The 21,226-nt window shown below is 39.4% G+C and overlaps 1 protein-coding gene across 1 annotated transcript in view; it reads left to right on the top strand.

The window, feature by feature from the left end:
* ARHGAP10 (Rho GTPase activating protein 10) overlaps window positions 1-21,226 on the top strand; it is a 123,402-nt gene that overhangs the window by 12,871 nt on the left and 89,305 nt on the right. Inside the window, exons 2-4 of the mRNA XM_009702351.1 lie at window positions 5,859-5,954; window positions 6,042-6,103; window positions 20,247-20,318. Coding sequence (XP_009700653.1) covers window positions 5,859-5,954; window positions 6,042-6,103; window positions 20,247-20,318 — 230 coding nt within the window. The remainder of the gene's footprint in view (window positions 1-5,858; window positions 5,955-6,041; window positions 6,104-20,246; window positions 20,319-21,226) is intronic.

Below are 21,226 nucleotides of genomic sequence, written 5' to 3'. Positions count from 1 at the left end.
TGTTTGCTAACTCTTCTTCCTTTTTGTTGTATTTTGAAAATTTAAACTTTCATTTATGTGTGCACGTCTGCATGTAAACTTGATCTAGAGTAACTTTGTTCTGACACCAAATTTCTGAGGGATTTTAGTAAATAATAAAACAGATGATCACTTTGGTACAATTGGTGTAGATTTGTTTTGGACCGGAGGATGTGAATGTGGAGGGTGTGAAGCTGTCAGCTGCTGGCTGCCTGGGAGCTGCGGCTGGAAAGGTGCCTTTGGGGCAGCAGCAGCAGAATGCTGCGTCACCGATTGAATTAAACTGAAATGGCGAGAGGTTGTGGTTTTTCTTAGTGGTTTTAAAGGTGTGGGATGGTCCAAATATGCTTGTGCTCTATTATGCTGGGGGGAGGGGGAAGTTGAGCTACTTGACAAGTCAGTAATGAGTTGATTTTTAATCCTTATGCCTGAATTTGCTAAGCTTTCAGAAACTCCTGAGTTGCTGTGGGTAGTGTGACGTTGTCAAAACAGGACTCTAGAAACATTTTAGTCTTTGAACTTGATTTCCATTCTGGTTTTGGAGGGGAATTAATAACTTTGTGTTTTAGCTTTATTGTCATTGTCTTCTGTTTTGGTGATTCTTTCAATATACTTATCAGATAAAAATGAGTAGTAAAAAGTTTGTTTGGTTTTAGGGAGTTGGAATGTGTTACTGCTCTTAAGAATCTGCCACATGGCTTGCATCTGCTAAGTTGATAAGTAAATCCTGTTTATCCACCTTACTAGGGTAGTAACTAAATCCTGTTCATGTTCTCAGTGTCGTGGATTATATTAGATTCATTGTTCACCTTGCTAAAGGGTACACAGAAGCGAAACACAGATTTGCTTTTGTAAGCATTGAGATGGCACATGTTTTGTACAAAATGTCATACAAGGCCACATCGCAGCTATTGGACAAATGATTTAAGTACTCTGTTCTTCTGAAGCTGATTCATTAGCTCTTTCAGGCGAGATTGATGCCTGGGAAGAAGAGGGGAGAGGCTGACTCTCACTGAACTTGTCCTTGCCTGTTTCACGGTGGTGTGTAGCTTGCCTGATCTTGGCCTACTGCAAGGAAAAGAGATCGAGAAGTCTAGTATTAGTCCTTAATGTAAAAACGTGCCTGGAAGATAAGCTTGGTAGTTAAATAAAGTATTTGTTAACCTTTTAGCTTTTTGAGGGGAGTGTTGTTGAATGAGACCAGAGCGATTTTAACCCATGTTAAATAAAGCTGCTAGAAATCTGTCATTTCTGGAGCCTATTTGTTAGTGTCAATTTGGTCTGTAGTTAAGGATGAGGAATGGCAGTGTAATTCCTGTCCTTCTTAAAGAATCAACGTGATAGAGTAAAAGTGAAGCTTGGGGTAGAAATCTGTATTTTGCTGTAGAAAAGCATTAGCGCTAATACAAAAGGCTGTTACAAGCAGGTAATTCTCCTGCCAAGCAAAAGAGATCTAGGATAACCTTAGGAAGCAATATTGTCTTGCTTCCTGCAAGAACTTTGGTTTAGTTAGTACTGATCTTAAAGGGAGTGATTGGAGTCTGGTTCTGTAAGTGAGGGTTGGCCACCGCCTAGCAACTAATGGTGTCGTGTTGGCTTGGCTCAACTGAGATAAGGAACTAAAATATTTTCCTCCAAATGGAAAAATATAGAGGTATTTGTGTGGGGCACCAGCAGTGCATCTGGCTCAGGATGAGCTGATAGGGAGGGATGCTTGTAACCGAAGTGTTTCAGAACAAAGTGGGGAAACTGGCAGCTGCTCCTGTTTCTTCTGGTCTGTTTTTAAGTAGTTACTTTCAAACATGAAAAAATACAGTGGACTGATATGAACGTTGATAAAGAGAGAAAATTAAAAGCCCTGCTGTCCTTATGTCGCTCCTCCCTTCTTTTATCTGGAAATGTGTCTGTCTTTCTCTTCAGTCTTTTGGTCAAACATTTAGCAGAAGCTTAGTTTCTTTTAGTGTTTTAAGAAAGTGAGTCTTCAAAATGACTCTTCCTTGTGGGTTCACCAGGACTACATTTAAAGAGTGTTAGTGTTTGGGTGATATTTAAATGCTCTTTGATTTTAAATGCCCTGTTCCTCCCTTTAAGAGCAGCAGCTTTTGACCAGCAACAGCCCTATTACTGCTTCCTATATCTTTCTATTTGGTGGTACTGTATAGAATGTGGAGATTAAAGGGAATAAAATAATTACTTTCTGGCCCCCTAAATTCGCACTGTGTTTTTTAAGTAGGCCGCAGCAGTATTTGGGTAATCGGCCGTGCTGCTTGGTACCATACTCATGTGCCCTCTTATTCCGATGTACACAACTGGAATCCATATACATTTTCAGTCTGTTATATAGCACATACTGGTCTGGCAAGCTCTAATGCTGGTGTGGAACAGTACTGGGATGTACCTGTCAGTGCCAGCCGAATAATTTTGCTGTAGTAAAGGTCTTCTGACATAGGATGGAAGAAAGCCAAGTTATGTTTATGAAATTTCTAACTTAAGCAACAATGCTCAGCATTTAAATCGTAACACAATAGTAAGAGAGTACAGTACTTATGATATCAGCATCTAGTTTGTTTTTTTAGAGTTTTATAAATGCCTATAATTACGTGAACATCTGTGTATGTACTGTAGGATATGTGGAATTTATCAGGGTAAAGACTGGAGCAATTTCATGTTGTTTGCCCCACGGTGGAAGGTTTGACTGCAGATGGTCTCAAGTGTCTCTCTCTGACCGTGGTTTGTCAGATGGCAAGAAAATCCGACACAGGGCTGTGTTATCTTTTTGAGTCTAGCCACCATCCTTGTAATTTTTCCTGTGCTGTAGCAAAATGAGTTCAGTATTCTTGCTCTGACCTTTTGAAAAAGTTTTCCTTCATCCCTGCTCAGAACTCAGTTTTGTTTCTCGTAGTTTAGCAAGGGGCAGACCAGAGACTCTTCCATTCCTGTGAATAACTGGGCACCAGTGGTTCTGGCCAGCAAGGTGCTAGTTTTATGTTAGACCAGTACTATTTTGGCATAAGGAATGAAAACAGAATGTGACCTTCAATGTAAATTTAGCTAAAATAAAACGAGACCAATGGATGATATATAAAGATTGGAGGATGAATCTTGTAGTTAACATCAGCTGACTAAGGAGGAATAAAAATCTCTTTATTTTGGCAACAGTTAGGACTCTGATGGTTGCAGCAGTCTGTTGAACCAAATGACTGGAGTGTTCTCTCCCCAGTCAGGAGGCTTGTTTCTTCCCAGTTACATCTTGCAACATGTGATTGGTTTTTGTTTTGCTCCAGTGACTTCTCACCTTTGTTGAAAGTGCCAAGTTCTTAAAATCTGTCAGAAAATCTCTTCCTATTTTGTTGTCTTTTACATGTTGGTTCAGTAGGCAGGTATCTGTGGCTTTTTTTGCCCCATCAGGCCATTCTTCTGGGTCTCAAACCCCCAACCTCCTCCCACCTCCTGGTGCTTTCCAAAATTCTCTGGAGCAGTTCTTAAACATTTCAGAGATGATTTGTGGAAAGATGTTGCAAAAATTTAATGTGTCTTCATGGCTTAATACAGGAGCTCTGCACATCTAGCTTTGGTGTGTTAAAAGGTTACTGCTTCCAACCACCTACTCAGCCCTTCGGTCAGAAATTTTAAATCCCTTAGACTCAGTAAAGAGAAATGCAGGAACGTGGCTTTCTGATCCTGTGAGAAGCTCAAGCTTTTGATTCAGCCACTTCTCAACTTGACCAAAGATGTTGGACTTTGCACTGAAAGAGTCGGGGCATGGGCACAGGTTCTGTCTGCTGTCACTGTCACCGGAGAGGTGGCTTTTGGTGGAGAGGTGGGATATGCAGCTGTGCACCACTCTAGAAGGGCTCATCAAAGCCCTTAGCCCACTTGGGTATTTGTACCCTTTCAGTCTGCGAAGGGGAAAGGGAGGTGGTGTGTGCATGTGGTGCTGCATGCCTTCTCTTAACACGTACGTCGCTCAACATTATTTGAATACTTCACCTCTACAAGTGGGAGGAAACGTAATAAACAATTCCTTCCTCTAGCATGGGGCCAGCTCTCATATGACAGGGCTTTGGTAGGGGATTATTGGATTCAAGAAAACTGAGTAAGTTTGGGAGAGTGTGTTGTTGGACCCATTCTTCCATAAATAAACTCTTTTCACCCTTGTGTTGTGACCTGGCTCACAAATAAGTGTAACATTAGATGTTTAAGAAAATTGTTATTTTCCATATTTAAGTCTTTCACAGCTGGCAGAACACGTTTCTTTTGCAGTCCTTTTAGCCCACAAGGCATTTGAGATAAAATATCCATGTTTCCTTTCACATGGGAATTATGTTACTTTTTCCTTCAACCTTCTTATCCTTCTTCCTTCAGCCCTGTGCAGTATCCTGCTGCTTCCTGTGTTGAAGGGTCCATGTACAGGCTTTAGAAGCAGTTGCAAAAGGGAGGCGAGTACTTGGCAGCGTGGCATCACACGGAACAGCGCTGTTACACAGTAGATGAGGAAAGAACTAATGAGAAACGGGTGAAAAGAATGTGGAATGGCAGGGAACAGGAAGCCTTTTTTCATTTTAGGTTGTGTCTTGCTGTTTGTAGAGTGTTTGTGACTTATCCTTTTAAGTGGTTGAGCTGAACTTTCAGTGCAGCATTGTATGTTGAAGCTGTACTTGACTATGACACATGGTAAAACATATGATGTGTTGGATGTAGGACCTATCGTAAAGTTGTTTTTGAAAAAAAAAAAACAACCACCAGAACACCAAACAAAACCAAAACAAGAACAACAAAAAAAGCCCAAGTTTGTAGTCTTTTAGCTCCAGTTAATGTTAAAGAACAAAATGCGTAGCTGATCCCATTAAAAGAGTTGTTCTTAGCCCTTCAGAACTGCATGTGATAAGAAAAAGATTATAGATTAACTAAATATTTCAAATTGTCCTTAACCTTGGCTGACAATAAAAATGTGAGTAAAACCTTTACTACTGGGTAGGGGTGTACCAGGACATAGATCCTTTTTTTTCTCCATTGAGCAATTCCACCCTTCCAGAACTTGTGACATTCCCAACCTGCACATGTCAGCACAACAGAAAAAAAGTGTGTGTACACTGCTTATTTACAGCTTTATAAATTTTGATAAGTGTTTATAATGATGATATGGTGGCTGAATATAGTCTGATTACTTCCTGAGGGATGTAAGAGTGCAGCCCTCCGACCCCAAATCGTCAAACAACAATAAGTAGAAATTGGGCTGAAGAAAATGTTTTAGGAATATTACAAAACAGTTATTATACAAAATTAATTTTAATGCTGTGCATTTAACTAACATTTGGTATAGTTTAACTCTATGGAATTGTCAGTTCCAGTGCAACAATTCTTTTAAATTTGGTTTATGTATAAGTGTTTTAGTAGCAGAGTTGTCTATGTAAAGTATATAGAAAATCCTAAGATGCATATTTGTGCTGACAAATATACTGGTGAATTCAGGTTAGCAGAGTAAGACAACTGGCACAACTTACTCTTGAGTGTTGTGCCTTAAACATCTCTAGTTACAGATCTGTTTGTATGGCCTGTGCCCTAACTTTTGTGGTATAGTGAAGTGTAAGAATAGGCCTAATACTGTACGCATGATCACACTTGTTTTCTACTATATAGCCTTGTATGAAGAAGTCTGCGCGAGAAATTCCTGGATGAGATCAGAAGAGGGTTAGACAATATTGGATGTCTTGTAATGCCCTTAGGCAGACCTGTGTTAAGAGTTTCTTGTAAAAATTGATTATTCTAGGGGTAGGGGCATCTTCCAGCCTTCTTAAAAGGATTCCCTAACCTTCAATCTGTGCTTTTTTTCCTTACAGACCTTTCAGCAGCCCAGAGAAAATTTGCCCATTCTCTGAGGGACTTTAAATTTGAATTCATTGGTGATGCAGAGACAGATGATGAAAGATACATAGGTAGGTAAGAAGTGAACTATTAAGTGGCTATATTTTGCCATGCCATCCTGCAATGTGATTAAACTTTTTTCTGGTTTTGTATTACAGATGCATCACTTCATGAGTTTTCAAACTTCTTAAAAAATCTGGAAGAACAAAGAGAAATTTTGGTGAGTGGCAACAAAAATTTTAAAAAACTATACATACAGCAAAATGTGAGATGAAAGCCTGTTAAAGCTACTTCCTGCTTAGTTAACCGCCAAAATGTTGATATCAATAACTTAACAGTGAAGGCTCTCATTATGCAGCCTCTGATTCTGTAGTCTAGAGTTATAGACAGCGGCTAGTTCTCATTAAAGAAGAAAGCTGTTACGGTAAGGACAGGTAACTATGAGTTGGTTTAAAATGGTATTGCCCTGATAAATTATGGTTGAGGTGAATGGGAAAACCATCGTGAGGTTGTTTACCATTTATAGTAAAAAGCAAGATGAAAGACTTAATACTGCAGCAGGACACCTGAGGTTGGGAAGTTGGCCAGATTTGGATCCAGGATCTCAGTGGCTCCAGCTCCCACACTTAGGTGGATTTGGGATGCAATCTATTGGCTGGATGCAGTACCACACTTAAACCTTTTCTTTGTAGGTATGCTTTCTGGTGGAGGGTTGCATCTGCAAACATTCAGTTGCTCTGTTGCGTGGAAGGGAGTGTTCTTCATTCATGTGCCTGTGATTGCTTAGGGTTTTAGTGTAATGCGGGTCAGGTTGGCTGCACATAGACTGTGGGCTGAGAGCTCTGCAACACACCTTACTATCTTGATTTGCTAACTTGACCAGAAGAAGGTGTGTGTGTTTTGGTTTGGTTTTGTTTTGTTTGTTTGTTTGTTTGTTTTTTCCCTGGATGGTATCATGGCTCTCCTCTGCAGCTGTATGCCCAGGTTGCATTTCAGAGTTGGGGATTCACAGAGCGGATGATGTGTACCCAATTTTCTTCTGAGTGCGGTCAGACCTTGCATCTAGGAACTGCTCTTAGATCTGCCTAGATAGCAATTATGTTCCTCAGTATTTGTGATTTTATCTTTATCTTCCTGGAAGGCAGTGACCACTTGGCATTGCTGAGAGGAAACCGAGACTACTCTGTGTTCTGTGCTCCTCACTCTCTGCCAGAAGCTGTGCCTGCAGTGTAGGAGTATGTAGATAAGTGAGAAAAGAACTTGTGAACAATTATTTTTTTTTTTTTAACATTTCTCTCTCTGGCGGTCCTGAGCTTGGTAGTAGTCGTGGTTCCTTGAGCATGCCATGTTATGTCCTGGTATTTTGTTCTGATCTGGAACCATGTTTGGGTCAAAATTAGGGTCTCTGTGGTTCCTTGCACATTCCTGAAGAATACTGTCTTTACATAGTATAGACAGCTTTTCAGTATCTTGAGTTGTTTTGCCGAGTTCTGAGGTTTTGCTCAAGTATGTTTGAATGCTGCTTTTGTTTTTCGTAATTCTAAAGTATAGTCTTTACTCTGCTTTTTCCTGCCATCCATAGCTGTATTTTATTTTAATGAAGTTGCGTACATCTAGTTAGTGAAAGTCTTTGGGAAGTTTTACAATGAAAAAGAGTTTATAGCCTGTCACGTTATTTTCCACACTGTTTTGATACCAGGTTTTTGAGACATCAGCTTCAGGACTTCAGAATTATATGGCATGTTTCAGCAACTGTATCAACAGATCTTCAGCAGTGATAGATTACCAACACAGTAGGCTGTGCAGAATCCAGTGCTGTCTGTCTGTCTAGTAAAACATTTCTGGTTTTCAGACTGAATGCTACAAAATGGTATTACTTTTTTTTTTTTTGGTATGGTGCCCATTGTTACACAGAAGGAAGTATCACACTAAAAGCTAATTGATGTCAGTTTCTTGATAAGAAAAGGCTGAAGTGCAGTATTTGTTCGAACAGTGGCAGTTTGATGAAAAACTGGGGAGTAAAAAATACTGTGGGGCAAATATTTAATTCTAAACCGAAACAGGATATATTCTCTGAGTTGCTGGATGCGTGACCTTTTCATTGCATCTGTAGTCTAGCAAACATTATGTATCATTTCTGCAGTGAGTTACTGTAACAGTGGCCGTAAGTCTCTGAGAAAATAATTGTGTGGTGATTGGCAACGATAATTTTCAGCGGCTGCTGCTCTGAATTTTTTTTTTTCTTGGCTTCTCAGCAGGTGTTTTAACAATGGCATAAGCTCTAAGGATATTCCCATGGAGAATATTAGGGCATGTTGCACTCATATTTGGAATCAGGTCAGGGATCCAAAGACTTTCCATTAAGATGCAAAATATACAGCAGGATTTTTTTCTAAAGCATTCAGTTGTCTTTGTTAAGAATGCACTTTATTGAGCATTTTTCCCCCTTGTCATTTTGAAAATGACCAGAAGGTTTCTGACTGCAGAATGGTAGAATAATTTCAGTCACATAAAGTAATATCAAAGAAATCAATGAATAATTACAGAACTATGGGCATTTCAGATATTGCTGTGCATTTTAATTTTTAGATATTTAAGAAAAGGGTTATTTTTTTCACAACCATGTTGTAAATGAAACAAATTCGACCTTAAAATACATTCTAAACTCAAATTAAACACTCATCACCTACACTTGTCATGGTTTTCTGAAAGTATTGTTTGTGGTGAACCCAGAGTCCATAAAGCTTTCTATTAGTATTTATCATAAATTTACTTGTTTGGTTATCATATGTCTGGTGAATATTTATTTGGTGGTTATTTAAGAATTTCATTCAGATGTTGAAGTCTTGTACTTCATGGTTTTACCATTTCTCTCGTCTACTTCAAAGGCTGCTGAAATTATATCCTAACTGTCAAAGGATTTAGTTGCTTGTGTAAAGGGGAGTCCGCATTACTCCAGACATTTCACTGAAATTATTACAGAGTGACCAATACAAAAACGAATTATATTTTTCCTTTGCACCGTAGCTTGGTGATATTCCCCAGGGCAGATAGGAAATAGGTCACTTAATTTCCAGAATATTCTCAGGAACAATTTTTATGTGTTAAGGACGAATGGAGTCATAAGACTTACATTCTGTTCCTTTGATGTTACAAAAGTGTCGTGGAGTTCAGGGTTGAAAGGGAACTTCACAAGGCTAGTAGGAAAAGGTTGGGGACGAACAAGCACCAACAAGGGGCTGCTAAGATGCTCTGTCCCACTACATAGCCATTCTTCTGCTTGCCAGGGAGAGCACCAAACCTCCTTCCCAACCTCAGTTCTCTTGGCAGCAGAGATAGGTTTGATTCTTGGGATGGACTCAGAACAACAGGCTTTGCTGGCTGCCCTTGTTTAGGCTGCGTGGGGCTACCTGGTAGGTACTGGTCACCTGTGGTTGTTATCCCTTTCCTCCTTCTTCACCTTCCTTTTTACCACCTTCATACCTCCCTTCCTCCATCCCAGTCTTCTCTCAAAAGACCAGCCTGCCCCTAATTAATTTTCCCTGTTGATTCCAGTCTTGCTAAATCATAACCAAATTTGATAGCGTTTGTACTGTTCTCTCGGTAATCTCAGCAGTACTTGGCACTACCAGTGCGGTCACCCTGATGTGCCCTCCCTGGAGGTCCTCTGTCCTGCCCTTTAACTGCTTCTAGAGTTCACCTATTTCTCACATAACTCTCCCTTAACCACGCTGGAAATCCAGTCAGCCCTCATAGCACTGTCTGTAACTTTTGCCAGTGTCTCTCACAGTTAGGGGCCTCGTCCAGCAGTCTCTCGGGTCCCGACTGGTAGTGTCTCATGTCCTGTTCGGTGAGCTTACTGCCATGCCAGGACTGAGCGAGGTGGCTGCATTTACCTGCGGCCCTGCCAGAGGTGTGACTTGACAGAGTCATGTATGCCTAGATATGATCCCTGATGAGTGCTGCTCTGACCTATTCTTAAAAAAAGTTCCAAGAACAGGGATTTCTCTAGTTTTACGCCAATGTTTATTCTTCCGTTTTTGCATCCTAAACCTCCTTTACTGCAAGTTAAGCTGGGAACTTTTTGGGAACTTTTCTACAGTAATCATGGAGTAAAACTGATCACTTTTCCTTCAGAGTAGTATTCTCACTGTTACCCTTTCAAAGTCGTGTTTTACATCTGTATTTTTCCATATTCAATTTAATTATGCTGAGTTTAGACCATCTCTCTTCCATGTCAAAATTATTTTTAATCCTGCTTTCAGAAAGAACTACTGACATTTTCTCTTGGATTTATGTCACTCCACATGTATGTTAGTGTGGTGGAGTTATTGGTAAATCACTCCATAAATTGCTACTGAAAATTGAATCATGCAGGAAACTTGGCTGTAGTTTCCTGTATGATGCTTGAAATGTCCTCTTAACTGAACAGGTATTTTTCAGGGTAGTTTTGCAACCTAGATGTTGTTTTCTCATGCTTTCTGTGGTTTATTTCTTAAGACCAAGTCACCACCTTTGCTGATCTCAAAAAAGAAACTAGATGTTGTTCTTACCAAATTCAAAGTAGCTTTTAACCTTCTATAGTGTGTTCCAGGACTTTGGCGTATCAGAGTTAATGTCTGGTCTGTAACTTTCTCAGTTCCTGCTTTCTCCTCCTCTTCTCACTTTTAAGTTGCTGCTGTGTTTGCTCTTCTGCCATCCTCTGGGACCTTGCTGTCTCTCCCTTTAGTTTGCTGAGTTCCTAAACTACTCTGAAGCAAGGCCCCTTCTGACTTGAATGTAATTAATTCTTCAGTTCCATAATGTAGGAATACATCTAGTTGTTCTTAAGATATTCTTACTCTCCTTAACATCAATTTTTTTCCCCACTTTGTTAGATATTTGCTATAATTAACTGAGGTTGTTTTTCCCTTGTGAAGACTATTAAAATTTGCTCTTGCCTTACAGTCAATTATTGGTTTGTTTTAACTCTCTTTGCACTTAAATAATGGTTTCACAGCTTTCTTCCTCTCTGTTTTCTGAAATACCTATGAAGAACCCCTTTCTTAAGGGTTTTCTTTGCCTCTTGCCAAATAAAACATGCTTTTTCCTTGGTCTTTCTAACTTTGTCTGTAAGTACTTATGTATTTCCTTTTTAGTCCATCACATTTCTCATTGCATAGCATTTCTGATGCAATTATATTCACCTTACTGTGTTTCCTGTCATTTACCAAGGCAATATAAACTCACTGTTTTGCCTGGCTACGGTCTCTTCTGATTCCTGCAACAGTTTTGGCACACTTCTATTCCTTTGGCTGTCTTCAGAGGAAAGATGCTACGTAGTTATGTAGTTATTTATGAACTATTTTTTTCCTTTTTTTTTTTCTTTTTGCAAAAAAGAAATACTATTGTTCTTATGCCGTAGGTATCTTTGCAGTCCTGGCCTCTCAAAAATCCTTTTGCATTCTTTGTCAGTTTTACCAGGCTGTCAGAATCAAATTTAAAATAGCATCTCACTGAAAAGCAGAATTATTCCTAGCATGTATCAGGAACATGAGAAACTGTTTCACTATGGATTTTGAAAGAAATATCTCAGTGAAGTCACTACTTTTTTCTTTCCTTTTCTTCTTCCGCTTTAAAAAAAAAAAAAAAAAAAAAAAGAAAAAAGAAGGGGAGAGGTTTCCCAGTTGTGGTTTCCCAAGTTAAAAGAAGTTGTTAAGGTTCAAAGGCATACATTCAAAAGATTAAAGGTAGAATTTAAATAATCTGTGCAAATATGTACATATACTTATTTATACTTACTTATACTTACCTCTTACAATGAAGTATTTAAGTGCGTAAGTATTTATTTCACAGGTTAAGTGCTCACTTAACACAGAAGCGTTCATGAATAGCTTACTATTACCTTTTGATCAGTGACTGTATTTAGTTTATACTAGTTTGCTGTGAAGATGGTGGTATGAATTTTTCTGAGCTTTTCTTTGGTCCTCTGCACGTCGGTATTTAAGAGTTCATAAATCTTAATCTATCTTCTGTGTGAAGGGGCAATCAGTTTACTCACTGATTTAGGGTAAAAAAATATCCAATTGCTTTTGGATGTAAGACGCATTTAAGATATGTTCAATAAGAATTCAAAGTGTTATATAGTACTCTGTATATTCAGATCCTTTTAAGTCCACTGACAGCGCAGCCTACTAAATATATCTGCCAAGACAGTGGAAAAGACATAATTGGTGACCACTTTTGAAAAATTAGGCTGCCGACAGCATATCAAACATTGTGGATGCGGAGACAGAAACACAAATAAAATGGAATTCCTCAGGAACAGCATTTGACTACTTTAATTGCAGGACTGAGATCCTTTTTTTCCTTGTGCAAATTGTCCAATTTAATAAAGCATTTTTTTTTAGTTTTAGAAACAAGCAGAACAATTGCTGCCATATCTCATTGCTCAGTCTTCACTTTTTCTCTGTGGCGTGAGGACAGATGGCAATCATAATTATTGGAATATGGAACACAAATGTGGAACTACGACTACTTCAGGCATCTCTCTCTCTTAGTGGTTCCTGATACTGAATGTTTAATTTATTTATTTGTTTATTTTTGAATGTTACATACAGTCTTCTGAAATTTTGAGTTACATATGAACTTGTGCACATTAATCTACAAAATAAAGATGACTGTTGTCTATACAATAGGAAAAAAAAGTACAAAGCCAGTTCTGGGTGTGTACAAAGCCTGCTTCTGAGTGAATATGGCTGAAAAGTTCTGTTACCACTAGCTTCCTCTTCCAAATGACTTTGTGGTCTCACATGCATCAACACAACTCACTTAGAGAATTTTCATTCTGTTATTTCATCAATGGGAAATGTTTGGAATTTGCATTGTAAAACTGTCACCAGTTTGGATTTTGCTGGTTGTTAATAACACCACTGTTTCTTGTGGAGGACAGCGCTGACAATAATCGAGCAGTTCATTCTTGGCTGAACACTGAAGCCATTGTTCGTTGTTGGGTTCCTTGCCTTTCAGTGGCATCTTTTTTGCTTGGTGATGAGGTTTGCCATGTGCAAAGAAAATGAGCATTATGCTATTTCCGTTCCTGAGCAGCCTTTTTGCTTTGTCAAGATCTTTGTATGACTGCTGATTTCAAAGCGTGGACTGGAAGTGATTCTCTGCTCATACGAGAACCAGACCGATGTTCTGGTGTGTCATGCTGTTCAGCTCTTGCATATTGGGTTTGCTAAGGGAAGGTCTGTCTTTGCAGGAGTTATCCACAGCTTTCCTCCACTTCAGATGGGGAAAAGCTGATTGTTGCTATTTGTGAAACTCTGACTCTCTTTATTTCTTTTCCTGTTTGTTATGTTTATGACTTTGTAGTATTTTTCTCTTTATAGTGGAATGTATTGCATTAGAATAAACTGATTCAAAAGCCAGGACTATTAAATAGGTTTTAGTAAGTAATCTTTACTAAAAACCACTGTCTTCATTTAATTATCTTCTTTTAAAAAAAATGAAATAATTTATTGTTTGTTTTGTTTGCTTATGATAGCAGTTTAATTTTTGAGGTCAACAGTTTGATGGCAAGTGAATTAATGCAAACAGTCTTTCAGAGCAGAGCGCAGCATAGCAGGTAGGTCATAAGATGCATTTATAGCTGTCTGTCCTTTAGATCAGTCATAAAGGAGTCTGCCTCTATTGTGGGTTGTGGGGCAGTGGACCAATGGTCTAGGAAATTCCCCCTGGAACAATCTGAGAAAGTTATTGTTGTCTTACTAAGCCCTGGCAGTGATTTTATGGAACACCTAAGAGGAAGGTGATTTGTTTTGTTACAGGTGCCTCCTGACATCTCAGAAATGTATAAAATACATCTGTCTTGGAGACAATCTATCTGTCCACCCGACTCTTGTTAACAGATGGCTTCCTCCACAGCAAAGGAATCCAGAGGAATGGACATCACTTCTTTTTAATAGCTTCTGCACATGTTTAAAGACACACAATTATTAATGTACTGTGAGACCCCCTTAAAAATCCTTTAGTCTATAGACTCCAGTCCTAAACCCCAGAAACCTCAAACACCCATGTTTGTAGTGCCAATGTGTGGCTGAGGGCCTTTCATTATTTAAGATTGTAATTGTACAGGGAAAGCTCTAGAGCAGTGAGAAAATCCAGACACTTTTACAAGAAGAAAACTTGCATTTGAAAACAAGGGAGTTTTGGGTGTGGGTTGCACTGACTGCAATCACCAGTGCTCCAGTTAAATACCAAACCAGTGCTGAGAAGTGGTTAGAGAGAGGTGCCACTCTATCTGCAAGGCACACTGGTGGGAGGGTTGGCTCTGCAGCCAACCGGGAGGACATTTGTGTAACTGTACGAGCAAATCATGTTCTCATGGGAAAAGAAGGAATAGAGATTAAGGCTCTGCAAGTAACCTCTGATGTCCTCAGCAGTGGAATAGTATCTGCAAAGTTACAGAATACAGGATTTCAGGCATAGATCTTAATGCTTTGAGACATTTCAGTGACAAATCACTAGGTGAAGCAGGAAAGCTTTTTGGAGGAAAAAACAGTTTTTATATATTTCCCCCTCCCTGGACATTGGAGGTATCAGAATCAGCTTTTTTATTAGGCTGAATGTTGCAATTTCTTAGGAAAACCGCAGGAGAGCTATGTCCACAGTAAGCAGAAGTGCAGCTGTAGGTAGTAAATTTCTTTGTTAGAAAGTAAATGTCTGTCTTTAGCAGCAGCGTTAACTACTTTGTTATTGAATCACTGCTAGATATGTCTTCCTTTCCGTGTTCTCTGTTGCACTCAGTAGGGCAAAACTTCCTTCCCAGATCTAGTTTCATTGACACTTGCTCAGTTTCACGAGCTCTGCCCTACTGACTGGCGGCCTCCCTTTTTGCTTTGTTGAGAGGAGAAACAATCCTGCCCCTGTCTACACATAAATCTTTCCAGTCGGTGCACTGGGAAACTTAAAACCCTCTTTTCTGTTTGGCATCTGATCTGCATTCCAGTTCCTGGGATGAGAATTGGGAACTCGGCACTCCCGTGTCGCTGTGCAGTCTGCAGCAAGGTGTATGTCTGTGGCTTCTTTTTTTTCTTTCTCAGTAAACCTGTCTGATATGGGAGAATGCTTAGATTCGGAATGGAGTGGAGTCAGCGTACTTATTTACCTCACCACCAGAGTTGTTGGTGAGTGTAGGATCATTTTATGTTAGCAATGAGCTGGAGGACATTTTGAGAATGTAAAAAGATGTGGGAAAAATGCAGAGAGTTATACAAAGTAGCAAGCTTGTGGAACAAGAGATGGATGCTTGGGGAACAGGAGATGGATACTAGGGGAACCGGAGATAGATAAAATTAAGAAATAAAATCATAGTAACAAGGTGAGACAAAGAGCTTGTGTGCTAGACAAAGAGCTTGTATCTAATTTACATAGAAGTTACGCATAGCATAAGCACCTATCTGAATCTTTTCTAAAAAGCATGACAGTCGTGTGAACAGTACTTGTAACCAATCAGAGCTTGAGCAAGAGAGTGTATAGAAGTAGAAAACATAATATAAAGTGTGGCCTTCTGATTAATAAACGACTTCTCTGATCATCATATTGGTGTGCTGAGTTGTCCGTGCCTCGCATGAAAGGAGAACCCCACAGGTGAGCAATGTGTAATTTCCAGTTCTTCCAGTAAAGGCTGAGGTCTAAGGACATTTTAAGGATGAAAACTGAATTTCCTTGCTTGTCTAAATCAAAATTTGTTTTGCTTATATCTTAGGTTGGTCTAGCCTTTTTAGCCACAGGAGCTGGACTGAAGGTCTGGGACAGCTCTTGTGGGTTGATACTCCTTTACAGCCCATGCAAGCAGCCTTCTTCCTCTGCAAGACAAACCTGGTTGTGCCCGCAAGGGGAGCGGGAACTTAGAGAGACTGCTCCTGCCTGCTGCAGGAGGGTGAGAAAGCATGAGGAGCTCGGAATGCTGGTGGCTGGTGCTGTCTGTCAGGTTACAGTGCATAGGAGGAGGGGTTTGGGGAAGCAGTTTCTCCGTAAACAGATATACTCTCACCTTTACTGAGAAGGGAAGAAGTGACAGAGTAAATGGAGTCATCTTGTGGACTGGCATTGACTGGCGAGTTACCTGTTGGACCTTGTTGATTTGACTGATGAAGTAGCAAACCGCTGTAAACGCACTTGGTACTGGATTTAGTCTGTGCCTTTGTGGGCTGCTCTAGGAAATGTTGATTTGGGCTCCTTAATCTATGACCTGTCACTTATTTCTTTTAAAGAATACGGAGCTGGAAAAGTCAGGATTGTCACCATTCTGTACAACTTCTCTGCCTGAGCAAGTGGAATTTTGTAAAGGCATCTGAAATCAGGAGGTATACACAAAACTGAAAACCTGCTTTAAGATGTTGTTGGAAATGTTGGATACAGTGATTTTCTGAGGTGATGACGACAATGATGATTTTATTGCTGCTATTGCCAGATTTATGTTGAAGTTAATTCTTTGACCTTTCCATAGCTGCAGTAAAGAGAAAAGGAATAGCATAAGCAGTTTCAGACTGTCTGCCCAAAGCACGTGTGCACATTGGGTTAAACATTTCTTAAAGCATTCCTGAGACTTTGACATTCCTACAGCTGGTTAAGATACTGTTACATGAGACATGACCTCTTTATATTGTTTCATTTATGACTTACACTTGCTACAGTTTACCTGCCAGATTTTAAAATTGAGTATATATTCCTTTCAGGTAGGTTTGGATAGATCAGAGATATAAAGAAAAGACTAAGGAATCTTTTTGTGCCCTTTAAACAGTACATTCCTGTCATCATAATCTGCCAGGATTAGAGGAGTAGAGGGACAAAAATTTATTTGAGTCAAGATAGAAGTTGAAAGAGGAGGGAATGTGTAATTTTATCTTAATGAATATTTAACTTAAATGCCTAATATAACTTTTCTTGGAAATTTTACAGTTTAACATGATCTTAGTTCTTAAGGAAGATGCAAGTGATAATGACAAAAATATTCAAGCGATCCTTAGCTTATTTCCTTATACTGGCGGAATTTTACTTTTTTTTTTGTCTACTGATCTGTTATCCATGGTTTAAAAAAAAAAAAAAAAGAAAGAAAAGTTGTTTTCAGTCCCCAAGTTATAAATAAACTAAGTTGTTAATGAATAGCAGTGTAAATAATGTTTGTGTAGCTTTTTGTGACAAGCACTGGACTCTAAGTACTGGAAAACTGCAAATACCTCCCTGTTTAATCTAGTATTGTGTATATCTTAATTATGAACTTTGTTTTTATTTCTGCCTGTCAGAAGAACAGCTCTGTAATTCACTGTTAAGTTTACCAGTCACGTCTTGGTTGACAGGTTCCATTTATATACATATAAAGTCATTTCAGGGAGGAGCAAATATTCCTCTTATTTTTTTTATATACAAGCCTTGTATGAAGCTCTGTGAGAATGACCAAAGATCTACAAAATCCCACTTCACCAAGAAATACTCAAGAGGCCTGTCATTCAACCCACACAGAAAGCAAAGGGGGTGACCGATCATAAATACCAGTATGGCAGGAAAAATTCTTCTGGAGAGGCATCTGTTAACAAAAGTTTAAGTTACACAAAATGAGAAACGTCTCTTTTTGGAAGGAGAGGAGACTTGTTTTTCTTTTAATGAAAGAGTTACTGGCGTATCATACCACTGACAGCAGTGGAATCTGTTTGTTGGCAGTCGCTGAGGGAACATCTCATTTTGATTTAAAGATTATTTTCTGCTTCAAACAAATTCCTGTAGTGGTTCCCATGGTTAATGCTGCACAGGAGTGTAGCAGACCAAGTGATTTGCAGCCAACCCTGCTGGTTTATAAACCACAGCCTTTTTTGCATCTGGGTGTTTTTTTTTGTGGTTTGTTTTTTTCTTTCTGTTACATCAAGGTGCTATGGTATTCTTTGACTTGGACTTCATATTCAGCATACATTCACTGCCTGTTGATCTTGTGTTTCACTTTTTTTGTGTAAAAGTTCAAACTAATAAGCAGCTTGTTGTTAGATATTTGTTTTTAACCTTGTGACCATTTCAGTGCTCAGTTGCTACCTTTAAATGCTTTTAAATGATACCACTAACTGTGGTGCTCTTAGCTCCCGGCAGCTAGCATCACCCTCTTGAATGAGTTTTGCTCTGAGGAGGCCTCATAGCTTTCTCCCTCACTTTATCAGTATAGAGGAAACTGGTAGAAACGATTTAAGCTTCTTAAAGTTTTCCAGTATAGAAGGACTACTCTGTGATTTCCGTGAGCAGTTCTTCACTCTGACTTGTGAGAATCCTTGCCTTCAGCAAGGAGAGACCCTTCAGTCCTCAGGCGCTTCTTCTGTGTCCCAGGAAGCTGTTTCTGGTGCTTGATCCAATCGTAAATCCAAATTACTGTTTCCTTACAGCCCCAAAGAATTTCCAGGAAAGTTTTAGGAGCCTGACAAAATTTGAAAAATCTGAGCATCCCCAAAACTGCCCTGGAGACTCCAGGCAGCTGCTTAAGTAGTTAGGAGATATGTGCATAGGTTGCTCAGTGGGCTAAATCCTTCCTGGATCCACAGTTCAGCTCCTGTTTGGGGCATTTGATTGCCCTGGCTCTCTTTCGGTGAGGGATCCTTGACGGAGCAGAGGCACCTCAGGGAACGAATGGTTCTCTGGCTGCCAAGAGCATTCCCAAGACCTTGGGATGAACTCTTCAGGATAGCTCCTTGCTGGGCTAGAGGCAATCCAGAAGTTGCTCTCTTGTCCTTTCCCCCACCTTTCAACTTGACACAAGGGTCTCCTGCGTGGTGCTTAGCCCGGTGCCACTGTACACTTTTGAAAGACAAAATTGTCAGCTTTCCTTTTTCTTTTGCTCCCACCAAGGATGCGCTGAAGGGTGCTTTGTGTGTTTTTGACAAAATCAGGAAATGGATGCAGAAAGAAGTAGTTTGGGCCACGAGAACAAGGACTCTGAAGTTAGGAAGTATCTGTTGTATGGATGACTGTGCAACATGCAGTTTGGCCCAGGCTTGCCAGATATTTGGATTTCCAGTTGGGTACATAGGTTAGTGTGCTGCCGTGGCTGTTTAAAAGTCTGGGTTGCTCTGGTTACGGTAAATTGGCAGGATGACTCCCACAGTAATCCCTGCGTGGCTCCAGGGGTGGGTGGGAGCAGACAGTGCTGTTCAGATTTGCTTTGTGCCAGATCTCTAATACATCCCTCTTGTGTTTTATGATAAGAGCTTTTCAGAAGCGTTCCAGAAGGCTGGTTTAAGCCTGCAATGTTTTATCTGAAACTTTTCACATTTGAAGGGGGAGAGGGGGGAAAAAAAAAAGAAACCTTTTGTTGTATCTAAGGTGGGCTTCCTGGGAGCTCTGCCTGGACTCCTGGCAGCTCACCCCCGTGGCTGTGCTAAGCCGAGTCTTGGGCACAATTTACTCTGTGGATCTGCCTTAGGACTGAGAGCAAAAGGATCCCACCTGCTTCTCTACACCTCCAATGCTCTTGCCATCTTTTCCATGCTGCTGTTGCATTCAAGTTCCAACAATTGCTGCAATTTCAAACATTTAAAAAAATTTAAGTCTGGTTTGCACCAAACCCAAATCCAAACCTGCTCCATCTCCAGTGAAATTTCATGTAAACTAGAAATTGAGTTTGCTGGCCACATCTAATAAGCTATAGTTTTCTGTCTTTTAATGGCATATTGTGTCCCTTTTCTTTCTCTTTAGTACGACTGTGAGGCCATTTATCATAAGTGCACTGGTGGATGCTCACCCAGTCAACTACACCTCTTGTTTCTTCACTTTACACCTCTTGATTTATGATTTAGGCTAACTTAAGGTTTTGTTAATGTACTTAAAGGTAAATATTTGGAAATATCTATATCAATGCCTAATGGCTTTAACTGTGTGTTAGAAGATTATTATTTGCTGCTCAGTAGTCTATTCTGCGATTGTTTGTAGTGTTTCTTGTTGCAGAAATTTTTGTGTCCCGAAATGAATATCATTTGTCTTGTGTCTCATTTTGGTGTTCAGTCGTTGAGAACATCAACCTGATCTGCAAGACTGGCACAAGTAAAGCAGTTACAGTTTGGCTGCAGCCTGTAAATTTCTGAAATTTCTGGTTTTGGTTTTAATTTCTCTGACAGTGGATTGAAATAAGGGATAGAAATTTTGAAAGCTTGAATCAACTCAGAGATGTGTGTTGGTTTTGTTTTTTTTTTTTTTCCTTTTGAGTTAGGACTTAAGACTCCTAACTTGCATGCTTGTCCTTTATTTTACCCCAGAGCTTGCTTGCTTTTTTCTTTTTATTGCTGATGCTAAAGTGACTTGTCAGTCTGGCTACAGAAACCTAACCCATGCTTTTTTTTCTTTAGGCACTCAGTGTTACTGAAACTCTGATCAAACCTTTGGAAAGATTTAGGAAAGAGCAGCTAGGAGCTGTAAAGGTTTGTCCCTCATTGCCTTTATGATAACATTTGTTTAATTTCTCTACTTGGATTGCCTTGCAGTAATGACTTGTATTTGGCAGAGAGATACTGTTGTTTAGATTTCATGTAGTCACACTTTTTTTTTTCCTCTCGTTTGAGAACTTGCTTCAGAAACAAATGGAAAGTATGTTTCAAGAAGAGAAGAATGTGTCCTTTCCCTTCCTTCTCTCCTCCCCCTGCCTTATCTCTTGTCTCTGGGATAGGAGCAATCCTGCTAACAGCCTGCCCCCCCTTCCTAACCGGTAACCCTATTCTGCTTTGTATTTGCTTGCAGTTGCACAATCAAAGGCTGAAAAATATTAACTACCCAAAGAAGCTCACTCATCCATATGCTTTCAACTGTAATTTTACAGCCTGCAAAGTGAAAATTGCCTTTATTTTATTTTTTGTTTTGACTAAACAACTCATTGCCTCTATATGAATGGAAAAAAAGTAGAGATGGAGAGGCTAAAGACAAGATCTCATTCAAAGTTTGTTTGGATTTTTTTTTGTGAAAGCATTCAGTAATTTTTTTTAAGATCGACACTATGTTGTGTATATTAAAAAAAAGGTAAAGTAAACTTAATGTATTAAATACAGAGTAGCTTTGGATAAAAGTAACAAGGACAAGTTTGACCTCTTTCTACTTGTCTACCTTCCTTCTTCCAGTGCGAAATTTAAATACTTATTCAAAAAAAAGGAAAGAAAAGAAAAAAAAACCCAGCTGTTTAACACAGTTTTCTGCTGCAAAACTCATTTCATACATTTTTAATGTACCACACTGCAGATGTTGTATTTTATAATTTCATTACTTCATCAGCAGTGATATGTAATAGCTAAGATAAAGTTTCAATTATGAGAGCGCTATACATTTTGACTTTAGCAGG

The sequence above is a fragment of the Cariama cristata genome, unplaced genomic scaffold, assembly GCF_000690535.1.
Source record: "Cariama cristata isolate BGI_N322 unplaced genomic scaffold, ASM69053v1 scaffold1226, whole genome shotgun sequence".
Taxonomy (NCBI): Eukaryota; Metazoa; Chordata; class Aves; order Cariamiformes; family Cariamidae; genus Cariama; species Cariama cristata.
This window is presented reverse-complemented; position numbering and strand designations above follow the sequence as displayed.